Source organism: Hyposmocoma kahamanoa, unplaced genomic scaffold, assembly GCF_003589595.1.
Source record: "Hyposmocoma kahamanoa isolate Upper Pololo Valley unplaced genomic scaffold, ASM358959v1 99879, whole genome shotgun sequence".
In the NCBI taxonomy this organism is placed as follows: Eukaryota; Metazoa; Arthropoda; class Insecta; order Lepidoptera; family Cosmopterigidae; genus Hyposmocoma; species Hyposmocoma kahamanoa.
The window spans coordinates 6857720-6874049 of NW_020656077.1; the positions used below are offsets into that span (position 1 = coordinate 6857720).

The following is a 16330-nucleotide window of genomic DNA, read 5'->3' on the forward strand; positions in this document are numbered from 1 at the left end:
CACGGTATGCAAGAAGACGTCGGTTCGAATCCGACCGGATCGAAGGATTTTTTTCTGAGTGTTCGATCTTTGTATTATTAATTATAAAAAACTAGTGGAGTAATTTCACAAAAAATAATTGAATATCAATTCAATAAAAATTTAATTGTATATTTTTTTAATGGGATAATGTGCATGCATTGATTTAGAGATTTTGTATGCACTAAAATGTTTCTTTGTTTCATTATTGCGTACGTACTATTTAATTAATAGATTCAGGCGTTACTTTGCGGAAGTCCATGTAAATAAAAATGGAAGTAAATTAATTTGCTACTCCGCGAACCCAGAGAAGGTTAAATCGTGCAAAATAGCTGCGCTTGTGTTGAATATTTTTTCATGCCGTTAATTATCACACCCTCCCTCCGCATAAAATTAATAAAATAAATAACACAAGCGCAAGTGCTCGACACTCGGCCCAAGAGTTTGTCTCTTCGGCCGAGAGTCGAGCAGTCAACAGCCCCTGAGGATGCCTCGTGGAGAGGCGAAACACGTGTCGGGTATATTTCTGGTGATAGTTTGTGACTATAGTTGCGCTTGTGTTATTTATTTCATGCGGAGAGTGGAATAATCAACGGCATGAAAAAATATTCAACACAAGCGCAGCTATTTTGCACGATTTAACCTTCACTGGGTTCGCGGAGTAGCAAAATTAATTTACGTCCATTTTTATTTACGTACTATTTATTACCCTTTGCACAACGTATGTATATTTTTTTATTATATTTGTGCATTTTACTTTTTCTGTAATCAAAAATTGACGAGAGAATTGCACTTAAATTTAGACTCATGTCATATTTTTCTTGAACGTAACGCTACGTAAAGCAACGCGTGACGGCGGGGGCAGAACAGAGTTTTCAGGGTGAAATGTCCCTTTTATCAGTCACCTTTTTGACCGGTACAGCTTGTTTTAATATTATTTTACCATCATGGATTTAGTCATTACTAAAATTTTGATAACTACGCTCCCGGAAAATCCAGACGGAAATTCCAGAATATGGTTGTTATGAAAGAAAAAAATCCCTGGTGTTACAAATTTCAATTTTCAACCAGGACTAATTGAAAATACGTATAGTATACCACTTTCAAAATAGCGCAATAGTTTTTGATAAAAAACAAACATTTTTTATTATTAAAACGCAAGGTCAAATCAAATCAAATCAAATCAAAATAATCTTTATTTCATAGGTAAGCATTATTACACTTGAAATCGTCACAATGGTTAAACTCTACCGCTCATTCGTAAGGCAGATTCCCCTGAGAAGAATGAGCAAGAAACTCTAGGGGTTGCTCTTTGTAAATAACATTTACAATATTTTTTTATTTGAAACATCAGATTGAGACTACCTCCATGAGCTAAACGGGTTACTACCACGGATTTTTGTCATCCAAGTACGCAGAAGTTGTATAATAACCTTTAGTATAAAGTTTTTGTTTCACTATAGTTTTAAACCTCGTGAAAGGCAAATTTTGTATATCAACCGGAATCTTGTTATAGAAGCGTATACATTGCCCCTTAAATGATTGTTTGACTTTGTGAAGACGACTATCAAGAAAAGCTAGTTTATTTTTATTCCTCGTATTAATGTTATGTCTGTCACTATTTTTCATAAAGAAATTACTATTCCTTTTAACATAAATTATATTTTCATAAATGTATTGTGAGGCTAGTGTAAGAATGTTAATTTCCTTAAACTTATCTCTCAAAGATACTTTGGGGCCCAGATTGTAAATTGCCCTAACTGCACGTTTCTGCAGGACAAAGATTCTATTGATATCGGCGGCATTACCCCAAAGCAAAATGCCGTATGTCATTAGACTGTGAAAGTAGCTGAAGTAAACCAATCTAGCGGTTTCGACGTCTGAAAGTTTCCTTATTTTTTTAATCGCGTACACTGCAGAGCTGAGCCGTTTTGACAACTTACTTATATGGGGACCCCATTGCAATTTAGCATCTAACGTTATACCTAGAAATACAACTGTATCCACAAGATTCAGTTTTTCGTTTCTAACTACAATGTTTGTAACCGTCTCTCTAACATTGGGTAATGTAAATTTCACACAATTTGTTTTTTTCTCATTAAGAAGTAGGTTATTAACAGCAAACCAATCAACTACTTTAGATATAGCATTGTTCACATCGTCATAGGAACATTGGTGCCTTTTAACTTTAAATAATAAGGAAGTATCATCAGCAAACAATACTATCTCATGTTTTATACCCTCCATAAGGCTAGGTAAATCATTAATATAAACTAAAAACAAAAATGGGCCTAGAATTGAACCTTGAGGGACACCCATGCTAATTACAGACCCTGACGATCTCGTACCGTTAACATCGACCCTCTGTACCCTACCACGCAAATACGATTTAAGAAGGTCGAGATCACGTCCCGCCACACCATAATGGCGAAGTTTCCTGACCAGTGTATCATGGTGCACACAATCAAAAGCCTTGGAAAGGTCACAGAATACACCAATAGCATCATGTGAGACTTCCCATGCATCAAATATATGATTAATCAACTCTACACCAGCATCGGTTGTAGAGCGACCCCGAGTGAAACCAAATTGTTTAGGAGACATTAAATTATTACTATAAAAATGTGCACACATCTGATTTAGAATAATTTTTTCAAATATTTTACTGAGAGTTGGTAGTATTGATATAGGTCTGAAATTGGTGGGGTCAGAAATACTACCAGATTTGAAAAGTGGAATAACTTTACTTTGCTTCATGAGGTCAGGAAAGACACCATCATCAACACATTTATTAAAGACACAGGCTAAGTAAGGCGCAATACAATCAACTATAGAACTAATTACTCTGACTGAAAGACCATCAAGATCAGCAGTATTTTTTATATTTATAGACTTAAAGGCCTTAACAATATCGTTTGGAAATACATGACGGAACCTTAAATTAGTGATACTAACTGCATTATTTTCTTTTAGTAAGGATGCAGCGGCCGTGGGAGATGAATTTAACGAATTAGTAGTCAAAATTGGAATGTTGGTAAAAAAATTTTCAAATATTTTAGCAACTTCTGCGTCTGTGTTTACAATTTTGTCATTAAATCTTAGTTGAAAATCTAAGTTACGAGGTTTGACCCTTCCAGTTTCGCTATTTATAATATTCCAAGTCGTTTTTACTACATTCGCGCTGCTTTTTATTTTATTATTAATAAACATTGCTTTGGCTGCCACACAAACACGTTTAAACATTTTCGAATATTTCCTAACAAAATCATTAAAACTGTTACTAGTGTTATAAGTTCTTTCATCGTAAAGATCATACAGCCTTTGTCTACTTTTGTGAATTCCCACAGTCGCCCATTCACTAAATTTCAATGAATTATTAATAGTTATGATTTTGGACTTAAAAACATTATCACGTTCACTTTTCACTATGTTGAAAACTGAATTATACAATTTATTGGGATCGTTAACGTACGGAATGTCAGTTAGTTTAAGCATTACGTTATTTCTATAAGCTTTAAGTCGACCATTATTTATCGGAACACATGTGATATCCTTTTTCGGCATTTTGTCAACAGTTATATTAAAAGTGGCCAATTGACCGCAGTGATCTGAAGTTAATTTATTTATAATAGATTTATTACTAGGTACGGCGTTGGTATAAATGTTGTCTAAACAAGTGGCAGTAGTAGAAGTTATTCTAGTAGGCACCAAAAAAAGATTCACAAGGTTATAACATTGGAAAAATGATATGAGCCTACTGCTAGCACTGGAATCTTCTAATAAGTTAACATTGAAGTCACCACAAACAGCAATATATTTATTTATATTATTTAATTTGGCTAAAACTTCATCTAATCTTTTTTCAAATAGTTCGTAAGATGAATGAGGGGGTCTGTACACGCTTAATATAACAAGCCGTTCAAGCTCTATGCAGGATATCTCTATAGTCCGCTCAATAGATAGGCTCACAATATCTTTACGTTCTTTAAATTTTAAATTATTTTTAATAAGAATTAAAGAGCCGCCGTGAATAGCTTTTTCTCTGCTGAACGAACTAGCCACCTGGTGATTGTTGAAGCTAAACATGAACTGATGTTGTGATAGAAAGTGGTGTTCAGTAATACAAAGAATATCAATATTGTTACAGTTAATAAATAATTCTATTTCTAGCTCTTTGCCTTTCATGCCTTGAATATTTTGGTGCACCAGGTTTAATATAAAATTTATTTTATTTCTGTGTGTTTTAGGTTGGTTTCTTACTGTCAATGTGTTGCAAGAGTATCTCTCCGTTGTCTTATTAATTAATTTAAATAATTAGAAATTGAATTAATTTCAACAGAATTATTATTGTCAGTAAACTGACCTATGTCAACGGACTGCTCAATAGAAGCAGCCGGTCTGGTAGCCAATGATTTGGCTGAATTATTAATATAATATGATAGCATCTCTGCTATCTGTCTCCTAAAATAACTAGTAAGATAATACCTATCTTTAGTCAAATAAAAATATTTACTAATAAAATTATTAGTATCCATAAAATGAAATTTACTATAATGAAATGTCAAGCTGTGTAATGTCCTATTTAAGTTATGCCTCAAATTATTTTCACTTGTTGTGAGGCAATTGCTGAAGGGAAAAGCTAACAAAATAATTTCTTTTATATTAATTAAATTATTTAATTGTGAAAAATATTGTATTAAATCTTTTTTGTTACATTTTCCTCTTCTGCCAATTAAAATTATTAATGTAGTGTCTTTGTCAAACTTAGTTGACAAAATACTATCTAATATTTTACAGTATGTTGCACCTGGCATGCAAATATTTGTTAATTTTAATCCTAGGTGGTTAAGTTGCAAACCTATGTTTTTACCCATTTCATCACTATACATAACTATATTATTTTGAATTTCATTTGATCTAGTTATTGACAAAGAGGTATTTTTTGATTCTAAACTAGATTCCTGCAACAACAATGAGGAGGGATTAGTGACACACACAGACAGGGAGGATTGTGGTTTTATTTCTTTGCAATTGCAAACTTGATTATTTGTTAAAGAGTCAAATCTGTCATTATTATATCTACACAAATCTAATAAATTATCCATAGCATGTGTGTGCTCCTTAATCTCCTGTTGCGCAGTTTCATATTTCTGTGTTATTAATTTTAATGAATTTGTTACACTATGTAATTCTGCCTGGAGGCGCTGTGTGTCACATTCATAGCTAAGCCTATTTTTCTCAAGATTTTGTGTACAATCACTCAATTCATTCAACAAACTCTGACGTTCTTTTCTTAATGATACATTTTTACAAAATGCTGCATTTTTCTTTATTAATTTATTTGTACTGGATATGTATTTATTAATTTTGACATACTTTTTTAATTTTTTTTTACTACAATTTAAAGCTAAAGCTGTTGAATTAAATGAGTTACTTTCACAAGTCAGATCAGTGGTGATTGGTTCTGAACAGGAGGGTGGTACAGCACAGACCATTGTGGGAGCACTGCTGATCAGCTCATCAAATAGGGACTGCGACTGTGTTGACTGTTGTTCGTCCCTTGCTTGTTCCATTATAGTTATTTGATTGTATGCGTCTCGTAGGTCACATTCTAATGAAGAAATGCGTGCAAGGGCTTCTTCGAATGCGCTGCTGCTTTGGTCGAATCCATCTACCACAATCTGTAGCTGGTCTCTTTGGTACTGTACCTCCGTAATTTGTATAAGCAATTCAGCCATATCACTTTTTAATTGCCTATTCCTATCTAAAATGTCCAATATTTCCTTTTCACTATCGTTTCTTTCTGTTAGCAATTGCTCATTCAGTGCCTTTGCTGTTTTGAGTTCTAATAAAGCGTGTTGGAGTTTATCCTCCAATTGACGTTCCGCAGCAGCTTTGCGTGTAAACATTGTGTATGCTTTTGAAAAAGAAAATGAAAACAATTTGAAAGAACGTTAGCAAGAAAGACAGCTGATCGAGCGATTACTAAATAGTGAGGTTATGTTACTTACAATTTATCCGTACAAAGACTAAATATTAGACAAAATAACCACTCTTCAGTTATATTATAAGTTTAACTACCTATTTATATTAATAATTATGGAAATACTTACGAAATAGCACAGAATTTTTAAAAACACATTCGTAACGGCTATCTTTCCAAAGTGACTAGAAAATGCTCAAATTACCTTTAACCTCGATAATTACTGTTGCAGTTGTGTAACAATGAACTTAATTGATAAATGTGATTTGCAAACACTGATATTATTTCACATAAGACACTTTTTGAAAAGTATTAGGCCGGTTAACCTGACTGTTTTCAACGTCACTTTGTTTAATTACTCAACCTGATCAAATCACTATGTATGCACTTAAAAACTGTATAAGTATATTTTGTAATGATATTATTCAGCAATGAAATGGGGTTTTACAAGAATAACACGATAAAAACAATTAAATTTAAAATAAAATTACGGAACACTTAAGTTTACAACTTAACCGCTGTGTTGCCAGCCCACCAAACTTTCTGGTAGTTCGAATTGTTTGTCCAGGAGTATATTATTTATTTGTACAGTGTTACAACGATAGGTTAGGTAAACCTAAAATTGAAATATCACTGGAGTGACTCCGATGGATAAATTGCGCGTGTGATAAGACGATTTTTTTTAAATAATACATATTAACTGACGGGACGAACAAATCCTGCACCTGGTGGAAACCTACACGCCTGTCCATGACAGTTTAGAGCCTGTAACGTGTCCCAAGTGCCTGTAATTTACCAGCACCTTACATCCTTGTAGCGACAAATATAGAGAAAGAATATAGTAGCAATAGAGAGCTTCTTGTCAATGTTTTGTTTAGGGAAGTACTGACACCTTAACTACTTTTGCCGCCAAGCATTAACGCCCACATTACTGCGTTCCGGTTTTGAAGGGTAAAGTGCTGGAAAAAAATCAATTTTACAGTATGGAAATTTTTTTTCTGACCGTCAATACCGTGTGGACAAGTGTGGTGTCTCCTCAAGTCGTGCGCCTGGTGGCGACTCGGCTATCCATAACAGTTGCAGTGCCATTCAGAGCTTAAAATCGTAAAAATCTTGTGGGCACTACCACTGCGCCCGTCACCCTGAGACATAAATTGACAAGTTCCATGTGCTTGTAATTTCACCAGCACCTTGGCCTTGCTTGGCGGCAGAAATAGGTAAGATGGCAGTACATCCCCGGATGAACTCTTTCACAAGGTGCTCTCCTACGAATCATACTAACATAATCTACATTTATAATGAAATTGTGTTATTAATAATTATGTAATCAGCGAAACTAGATCTACAACCCCTGAAAGTGGTTTTTTGTCTTATTCAATTCAGTCAATTGACATTTTTGGAATGAAAAAAGAACTTTAGATACATTGACTTACAAATAAATGGACGACGGGTCTAATACAAAAACCACGAAAAAAATGTCCCAAGTCAACCTATTCAAAATTTAAATTGTAATGTCATCGCAGTATCGCGCTGTCAGTCGAACAAATGAAGACTAAAGCGGAGTTTGGCGCTCTGTATACGATTTTAGCGCCTTACAAGCGCGGACACTTTTTAGCGCGGACCCGACGTCCATATAATTGTAAGTCAATGTTTAGATATCAACATCTCGACAGTTTCTAAAATGCAAATCTGTCATTCTCGAACTAGTATTCACTACCTAATTTCCGTGGCAATTGTTATTTTTTTTACCCTCAGTGGCAATTTTTATTTGCAGGTTGTGACAAGGAAGGCAGATTTGCCAACTAGAATTTAGCAAAACTTATAAATTCTAAATTACAGGTAAAGGAATTGGCAGAAAGCAAATACAACTATACATTTGGCAAAGGAGAGGTGGTGTCTACGTTTGTAGCTGCATTCTACGATGCAGTGGTGCTGTATGCACTCGCACTCAATGATACCCTACAACACGTGGAAGAACCTGGCTTCACGCTGGCCGGGGCACGGCTTATCAGCAATATGTGGAACAGAACTTTTCAAGGTAATTTATTTTTATGGTCTAAACTAATAAATATATAATAATAAAACAACTAAAGTAATATTATAAATGTTTCCATGTTGACACACTTCTCAGATAGGAACATAATGATTTTGGTGTACAAATATAAAAAAAACATACTGTTATTTATTATCTTTTACAAAATTTATCTTAAACGTTTTATTTATCGTTGGACGACAGTCTCGTCTAGCCCGTTCCCATATCACGACTATCTGTCGTGCTATGTCGTGGACGTTGATCTTATCGTTGAACGAGTGTCATGTCTAGTTGTTCCCATTGTCACGACAATCTGTCGTCATAACGTCAAAAAAAAAAGTTAATAGTGTTGATTTATGTGTGAACAACTTCATTTAAGTATCCAAGCCACGACACTTTAAACTGCACAACTATCTGTAGTCACGAATAATGAGAACACGGCCTAACATGGTTCAATCCTAAATTATAAATGCGAAAGTAATTCTGTCTGTACATAGATGGGACTTAGGAGAAGGACATAGGCTACTTTTGTTGCAAAAATAAATCTTAAAAGGGATGAAATAGGCGGTGAAGTTTTGTATGTTAAACAAATAACATTATGAAAATTAGTATAGTAGGATAGACTACGTGAAAGTATTTATTCTAGTTAGTATAATAATCAACGAGATATTGTGCTATATAGTGAAAATAATAAATTCGATGGACGAAGAAATCTTTATTCGTCTAGACTGGGTGTTCTGTCTGAGTCAAAGTTTAACGACCTGCAAACAAGCCAGTATTTCATGAACAAAAATGAATAAGCTAGTAATCGTATGATTTAAGAGTCGGTACTAACTTAGCTCGAATTCTAATTTTTCCCGTATTGAATCAGTGATATTGCGCGGGTCGAGCGGAAGGAACACTGACTTCTCGGAATTAATTTTTTTTACAAACGAATTTAATGCCAAAATGTATATCGTGTCCTTATCTAGTTCAGTTGATATAAAAAAAAAATTATTGGTGTTATGTAAGTGCCTATTGAGTACCGCGGTTTTCTTATAAAATTTCGAGGTTATAACTTCGACCTTTTCAAGGCGAGAGTCAATAGGCATTATTTAGGTGTGTATGCTACTTCGTTGACCTTATCGTCCTATCTATCAGGTGTAAAAAGTATAAAGGTTAGTTTGTGTTTTTTTTACTATGAAAATTTTTAAGAATCGTGTTTCACACCATATACAAATCAGTTTATATCTTCAATTTTACTATATATTTCCTCCAAAGTGATTCATTCGACACTTTGACTGTTATGCGAAATCAACCAAAGCCATATGAGGTTGTATCGATCTTACGAACCCCTTTTTTAACTTGCTTTAAAAACATAGGGAAGCCAAACTCTAATGGCCCGGCTTTAGCGCCTCCGCCGCTTACATCCTCAATTTGCAAGCAAAGTAGTGTACTAACTTTTAGGAAGTTTGCCACAAACGAAGAATTAATAATTTACATCATATTTATGAGACGCGTGACCTTGGCGAAACGTAAAATCGTTTGCGTATTTTTACCAGGCCACCAATAGTTTGTTAAGACGTCATCCGGACGAAAAACAATGTAATTCCCCCTTACGATTTGACGGAAATCAAATGTGCGTCCTAGACAAGCATGTCCGTTTATCTATATTGCTTTAAAGGTCAAATTCTGGCGAATATCGATTATGTCCCGGACTCGCATTGGTAATAGAAGTGTTGGACGGTGTTAACGGTCACAACAGCGTTACTATAGTAAAGACCGCAACTGGTGAACGCCTTCGAGCTTTGCGATCTTTGTACAGCCTCGAGCTGCCCTGTGCAGATGTATCCGCGTTCATAAAAGGGAGCAATGCAAGACCATCAGAAGAGTTAACGTTAAACTCAAACATTACCAGTGGTCACGTCCGGGTCGTCTGGTGAAAGAGCCAGAAAAGTGTGATTTTTAGCATTATTGTTTAAGTGGATAATTAAGTAGTTAGAAATGTATCTTTTAGTTATGACTACCTATGGCAATTGGTTTCTGGCGCCATGGTGTGGAGGATGTTACAATCTCTCTGGGATATTATTGATTTATGAATATTATTGACTGCCTCTGTGGTCGAACGGTTACCATGCCGGACTGCCACGCAGAGGTCCCAGGTTCGATTCCCGGGCCGGGAGAAATATTTGTATGACCTACATTTATTTCTCTCGTGAGTTTGGGTGTAATTTGTGGTTCTCTGTGTGTCCATGGCACCCGCGAGACAGGGTTTCCCTAGTGCGGGGCTATGTTGAGATGTGTGCGTTATTATTATAATTATTATTATTATTTTCAATATTGAATATTTCGTCTCTTGTTAGTGTGTCAATAAAATTTATAAGGAAGAAAAATGGGTAATTATTTTTCTTCCTAACATTCCTTTAAGATCCTTTTACTCCCGTAGTCATTAACGCATTTTTATAATGTAGCGAGTTCCGCCTAAACGTATTCCCATCTTTTCTTTTGGTATATTATTTACTAACTAGCTGGTGGAAGTCGTAGAATAAGTATTCCTTCTTACCTGAGACATGATTGGGTTCTACGTAGAAACCGTTATCCCCTATTTCACTTCAAGATTTATTTTCGTGACAAAAAAATAACCTATGTCCATTCTCCTAGATCCCATCTATCTCTATAACAAAAGCCTACGAAATTGGGTCAGCGGTTGAGGCATGAAAACTTGACAGACAGTTTTAATAACAGTAGAGCTCCTTGTGAAAGAGTTCGTCCAGGGAAGCACTGCCACCTTACCATTTCTGCCTCGAAGCAGAATTATAATTAGTAATATTAGTTTGGATTATCGTAGATTACCAACGTTAAGAGATTAAAGAAGTGCTTGTTATTTGGGAATGCGAAAAAAACACTTTTATCTACTCTTGGGTGTTGGCGTAGTTAGAGTGATGAATGCTTTAAGCGTGAAAGCGCGTCAAGCGCATGTCGGGTCGGGAGTGCGGTGGAGCCCGATCTGTTCGTTGCTAAATACACGGGATCACACCCGCCGTGCACCCAACCCTACACGCGCCCGACACGCACCCGTTCTCTGTGTGTTTCATGCTTTACAGTTTATCGACGACTATGCATCTAGTTAAAGCTCTATAAGTAAATGTTAAGGCTCTTGGGCTTACTATTCTCAAGTATATGCTAGGTTATGATTTATTCATAAGAAATGGTAACATGTGATTGATGTACATGGAACTTGTTACGGGGTAACTAAATAAAAGAAGGAATACCCTTGTAAACAAAAATTTATTTGGGCGCGGTTCGTTATTTTAAAACCCAACGGTTATTCACTGAACTTTTGCCTTCCTACGACCTGCAGCTGGTACTCCCCTGGCTGTTCCGCCGAAGTAACGTCCGGGGTTGAAGTAACCGGGACAGGAACGGATCCGTCCGCCGAAATGAAGTCCGGGGGTGCGGGTTGTGAGTGTCCGCCGGATAGATGTCCGGGGCACGATGTCGCTCTCTGGGCTCAGGCCAGCCGACGAGGAGAACGGTAGTAAGGTACCGGAACCTCGGACCCAAACAAGTGGGTTTAAAAACACAAACGATTTAAATACTTTAAATTACGAAAAAAATATTAACTTTGCGGAAATCGCTATTACGAGAAAATGCGCGTGCGTCTCTCTTCAAGATAGATTTTGGAGTGAGCCGTCGTCCAAGCGGTAGCGGGACAGCGGCTTGCCTGATACCCCGCAAAGGGGGCGAGGAACCGAACCAGTTGTCGCCTATAAAAAAAATGGCTCGCGCGCATTCCTCGTTCGATAACTCTAAGGTATACGTTCCACTGTTGGACACGGGACTCTTCCGAATACATCCTAAATAAAATAAATAAAATATTATTAATTTACTACGTTACAAACTTCATCAATAAAAGCAATTTCCCTTCCAGGAATCACCGGCGAAGTTGTAATCGACGCAAATGGCGATCGCGTCGCATCATATTCTTTGCTGGATATGAACCCAAACACGAGTAAATTCGAGGTTAGTGCACACTTGATTATTTTCCGAGCGCTGTAGAAATGGAAACTGTAGATCTAGCACAAACGGGCGCGACTTGCGCGAGAAACTGCTGTTCTTGCATGGAGGTTTCGCGCTGTCGTTCTAGCTCTACTGAGCTAATCATTATTTCCTATTATAGCTTTCAAAATTTTGGTGGGATGTATTTGCGCTTCTTTTCAATATGAAGTTAGAAAATACTGAAAATTAAAATTACAAAAAACTCCGTTAAAAACATTGCACTCCAAAACATCAATAAGATAACCACCTGTAGGTACGCTAACATACTCGTCGAGACCGAACACGATATTTTAATGACGACACGATAATTTAATGCGTCCAAATACGATAGTTCCTCTGCAAGCATCATCTGGACTCCGATTCAGAACCCTTCGATATTTTAACCGAATCATTCGATAGGATATCGTTCTCGAATCGAAGGGCGATTTCCGAACTATTCAGAACGTTCCGATTTAAACTTTCGATTCGGATGCAATTAATATGCAATTAAAATGGAATGCATTAGTCTTGCATTATAATAAATTGATAAAATTGAACACAATCTAGACTTGTAACAAACCTACTTAATGTAATAGACGGCCTTAAACCAGATTGTTCACTCTTAGTTCTCTAAGAATCCGTTAGATGGCATTGACCCATTTGGCGTTATTTCTGAATCGCGGTGTTAAGATTTTCCCTCGAATGGTGACTACTCGAACGCTATTTTGTTAATGGGATCACGCTAATACACCGCCTGCAGACTCTCCAAAATAGATTCATGCGCAACGCGACGGGTGCCCCGTGGTACCTGCGCAACGCTAACCTCCATATAGATTTACGGCTCCCCACAATAGCCCAATTCATGAAACAGGCATCGAGGAAATACTTCGACTCTGCTCCTCACCACCCCAACCCCCTCGTGGTAACTGCATCCTCTTACGACCCCCTCAGGGAACAACCCCCCGCGTACGTAGGACCCGTCGGCCAAGGGAAGTCCTCAACGACCCTGACGACCCTATCACTCTCGCCACTTTGAAGGCCAACCAAATCGCTAGTCAGTCCCGTCCCGCACGCACCAACCGTCCTCGTCGGCAAGGTCGTAGAGCCCCTCATTTTAGCACGTACAGTGGTAGTTTCTCTCCAACAGCACGCCCTTCTGGCGGAAGTCTCCAGTATCCGTGCCCACTTGGGCGCCCTCAGGCCCACTACTTAGCTTTAAGTTTATTTTAAGGGTTATGAGCCTTCAGCTCGACCATTTTTCTCCGGTGGCGCAGTAAAGGCCATCAGCGGCCAACTGCAAATTATCATTCATAAAAAAAAAAGTTAATGGGAAGAGAAATCTGAGAATACAGAGAGCTCAGTAAGGCAACCAGGAGTAGAGTCCCTTCTTGGGAACTGCTACCCGGATCTTCTGACATTCGTATGCCCTGCCCGTATGTATATAGGGTGAGAAACCCTCGAACGGAAAAAACCTCGGAACCTGGAACTGTTTCCAGGATCCGAGTCCCTTCTGGGAACAACTGCCCGGACCTTCCGCATGAAATTGTATTGGCGACATACAAGGTGAAAATAAAAATCTTCTGAACAAACGACAATTTGGGGTTTTCACTTTGCTGGATCTGCGTAACCTTATCTCACAGAAGAGAGAACCACCTTTTTTTACAGACTTTATTTAAAATAATAAGAGATTTCCATATTACATTCTTGCTTTGTAAACAATAGGACGTTCGGTAACTTTCATTCGATAATATTATTCGGAATAAAGTTTGTAGCCTTTGCCGGTCGAGAAGTTCGAGTAATCGTACGGGTGTGACGTCATTTCGGTTCGGTTTCGAATACGACAGTTTGACTTTCGATTCGGGTGTTGTGAAGAAAAATGAAAAGAAATCGGTTGACAACTGAGTTATAGTAAGGTTATTGTTATGTTATTGGGTTTCCATAGTGGCCGCGCCGTTATGTATCATTTTAGTTCCCTCTATATTTATTTATTACATTTATTAAATAATAACATTTATTTTAAGTATTTTTCTCGTCACATATAAAACACTGGCAACACTATTAACCTTCTCACCCGCTCCTCGCAACCTCAAAACTGACATCCGAGTTCAAACACTTGAGTGTACAAGCGAACAGTGATACTCAAAATAATTTATAAAATTCTCATTGACCACCGCGTAGTCCTGATCTGACGCCTTATAAAAAAAATACAACAGTGTTCAAGAATTGAAAGACGCACTCGCAGCAATTTTCAATACCGCTACTTGTTCTTTGCGGCAGAGAGCGAATCGATGCATCCGTCAATCAATTCGAGCACTTACTATCACAGACTTATTATGTTATTTTGCTTTTCGTTGTTGTTTTTATTTTGAAATACATAATACATTGTCAATTTGTTAGTTTCCTTATTGTTAGTTACCTTAACTACCTAGAATAACAGATTACTAAATAGGTCCCTACAAAATGTATGGTAAAAAGTTTTTTGCGATTTCGGACATTTAGAGAACTCTTACCTCAGTTGGTCCCATAGAGTCTATTGATCCTTACCAGAGACCGGATCGAATGGCATAAAAAAAGTTTTGTAAAAATTGCCTTTTATCTTGCTGACTATACCATTTTTTCAAAATTTGTGAATGCCAATCAAAATATCTTCAAAATTCATGGATAGTCTTCTAGAACCATTTTCCTGTAACTACAACGATTAAGGTAGCTGGCCTTGCTGCCCCATCTCAAATTTACACCCTGTATAAGAAAAAACATAACATTATTGTCAAGGCAGTGAAATGGCGCTGACTCAGCATATCGACTGTGAACAGAGAACCGGTACTATCTCAATTTTGACAACTTTACAGGATGAAGAAAAACCTTGTTTGCGTCATTTATATATTTTTAACGCTAACATAGCCCCGCACTAGGGAAAACCCTGTGTCGCGGGTGCCATAGACATACACACATACAGATAACCACACATTACACCCAAACTCACGAGAGAAATAAATGTAGGCCATATAAATATTTCTCCCGGCCCGGGAATCGAACCCGAGATGTCTGCGTGGCAGTCAAACATGGTAACCGTTCAACCACGGAGGCTAAATAACTATAGTTTATATAGCATCTGGTTTATTACATAAAAATATGTAGTTTTTAAATATAATTTCCAAGTAACATAAAATTATATGAAAAAGCGAAATCTTTAGAAAATTGAGAAAGTACCGGTTGCCGGTTCACAGTCGATATGCACAAGTTTCCTAAGGCGCTGGTTTTCAGTCAGAGCCAACGAGAGGGATTAAGTTATTTGAAAACAAAAATATAACGACTATGCGTTAAACATTGACAATAAATAATAATATGTATAGTAAAGTGTAAATAGTGCATCTAAATTAATCTATTTGATATGTAAGTGCGAGTATGAATAATTATAGCTGTAGGAGTAAATTGTGATTGTAAATAGGTTTTAATGTTGTATATGTATATTATGTAATGTGAATAGATCAAAAACAAAATTTAAAAATTCAATTCTAGACAGACTATGGAAAAGAATACAAACACATTGCAAAGATTTTTGAAGTGAGCATGTGAAGATTACAGCGTTCAGGTTGAGAAGAGTAAGGGATTTTGATGAAATTACGGGCATATGGGACTTGTCTTAAGATCTTTGCGATTTTAAGTACTGAGTGGCACTGTAATTGTCATAGATAGGCGTGTCGCTTACCACCAAGGGCACGACTTGTTTCTCCCGTCACTTAGTATTATAAAAAAAAACAGTATATTATTTTGGGAGCTATGAAAACACAGACAGACTTCAAGACGGGTACGCACACAAAAGATTCAAACTTATATTCCATTTATTTAACATTAGACAGAAGGAAATTTCGGGTCATATATCAGGCGCCATTTCATATAGTCATTTTGTAAGCAAAGCAATTTAATAAAAACTATTAAACAATATTTTCAAACATATTTACTACCTTTACGTAATTATTACTTTTTTTAACCGACTTCAAAATGAAAGGAGGAGGTTATCAATTCGATTTGTGAATCGGTTTTGATGGTTAATTTTTTGTTGGAACGAGGGTACCTGAGTATTAGTCTTATTTAAATTTGTAGAAACTATTCCACCCCTAAGGGTGGCAAACTAGGCGATGAATCCGGTTTCGCGTACTTTTCGGTAACCGATTTTAATGATACTTGTTGTTGAAAAAAAAAATACATATAATTCGACGACCTTTTGAGGACAGTCATTATATGTAATTTTGTAATATTTACTAAAGATTAAATAAAAT

General features: G+C 36.7%; 1 protein-coding gene across 3 annotated transcripts in view; it reads left to right on the plus strand.

Moving 5' to 3' along the window:
- LOC113239366 (atrial natriuretic peptide receptor 1) overlaps window positions 1–16330 on the plus strand; it is a 212339-nt gene that overhangs the window by 109099 nt on the left and 86910 nt on the right. For all 3 annotated transcript variants that reach the window (XM_026476345.1, XM_026476344.1, XM_026476346.1), the window contains 2 exons: window positions 7841–8039; window positions 11944–12035. In XM_026476345.1, coding sequence (XP_026332130.1) covers window positions 7841–8039; window positions 11944–12035 — 291 coding nt within the window. The remainder of the gene's footprint in view (window positions 1–7840; window positions 8040–11943; window positions 12036–16330) is intronic.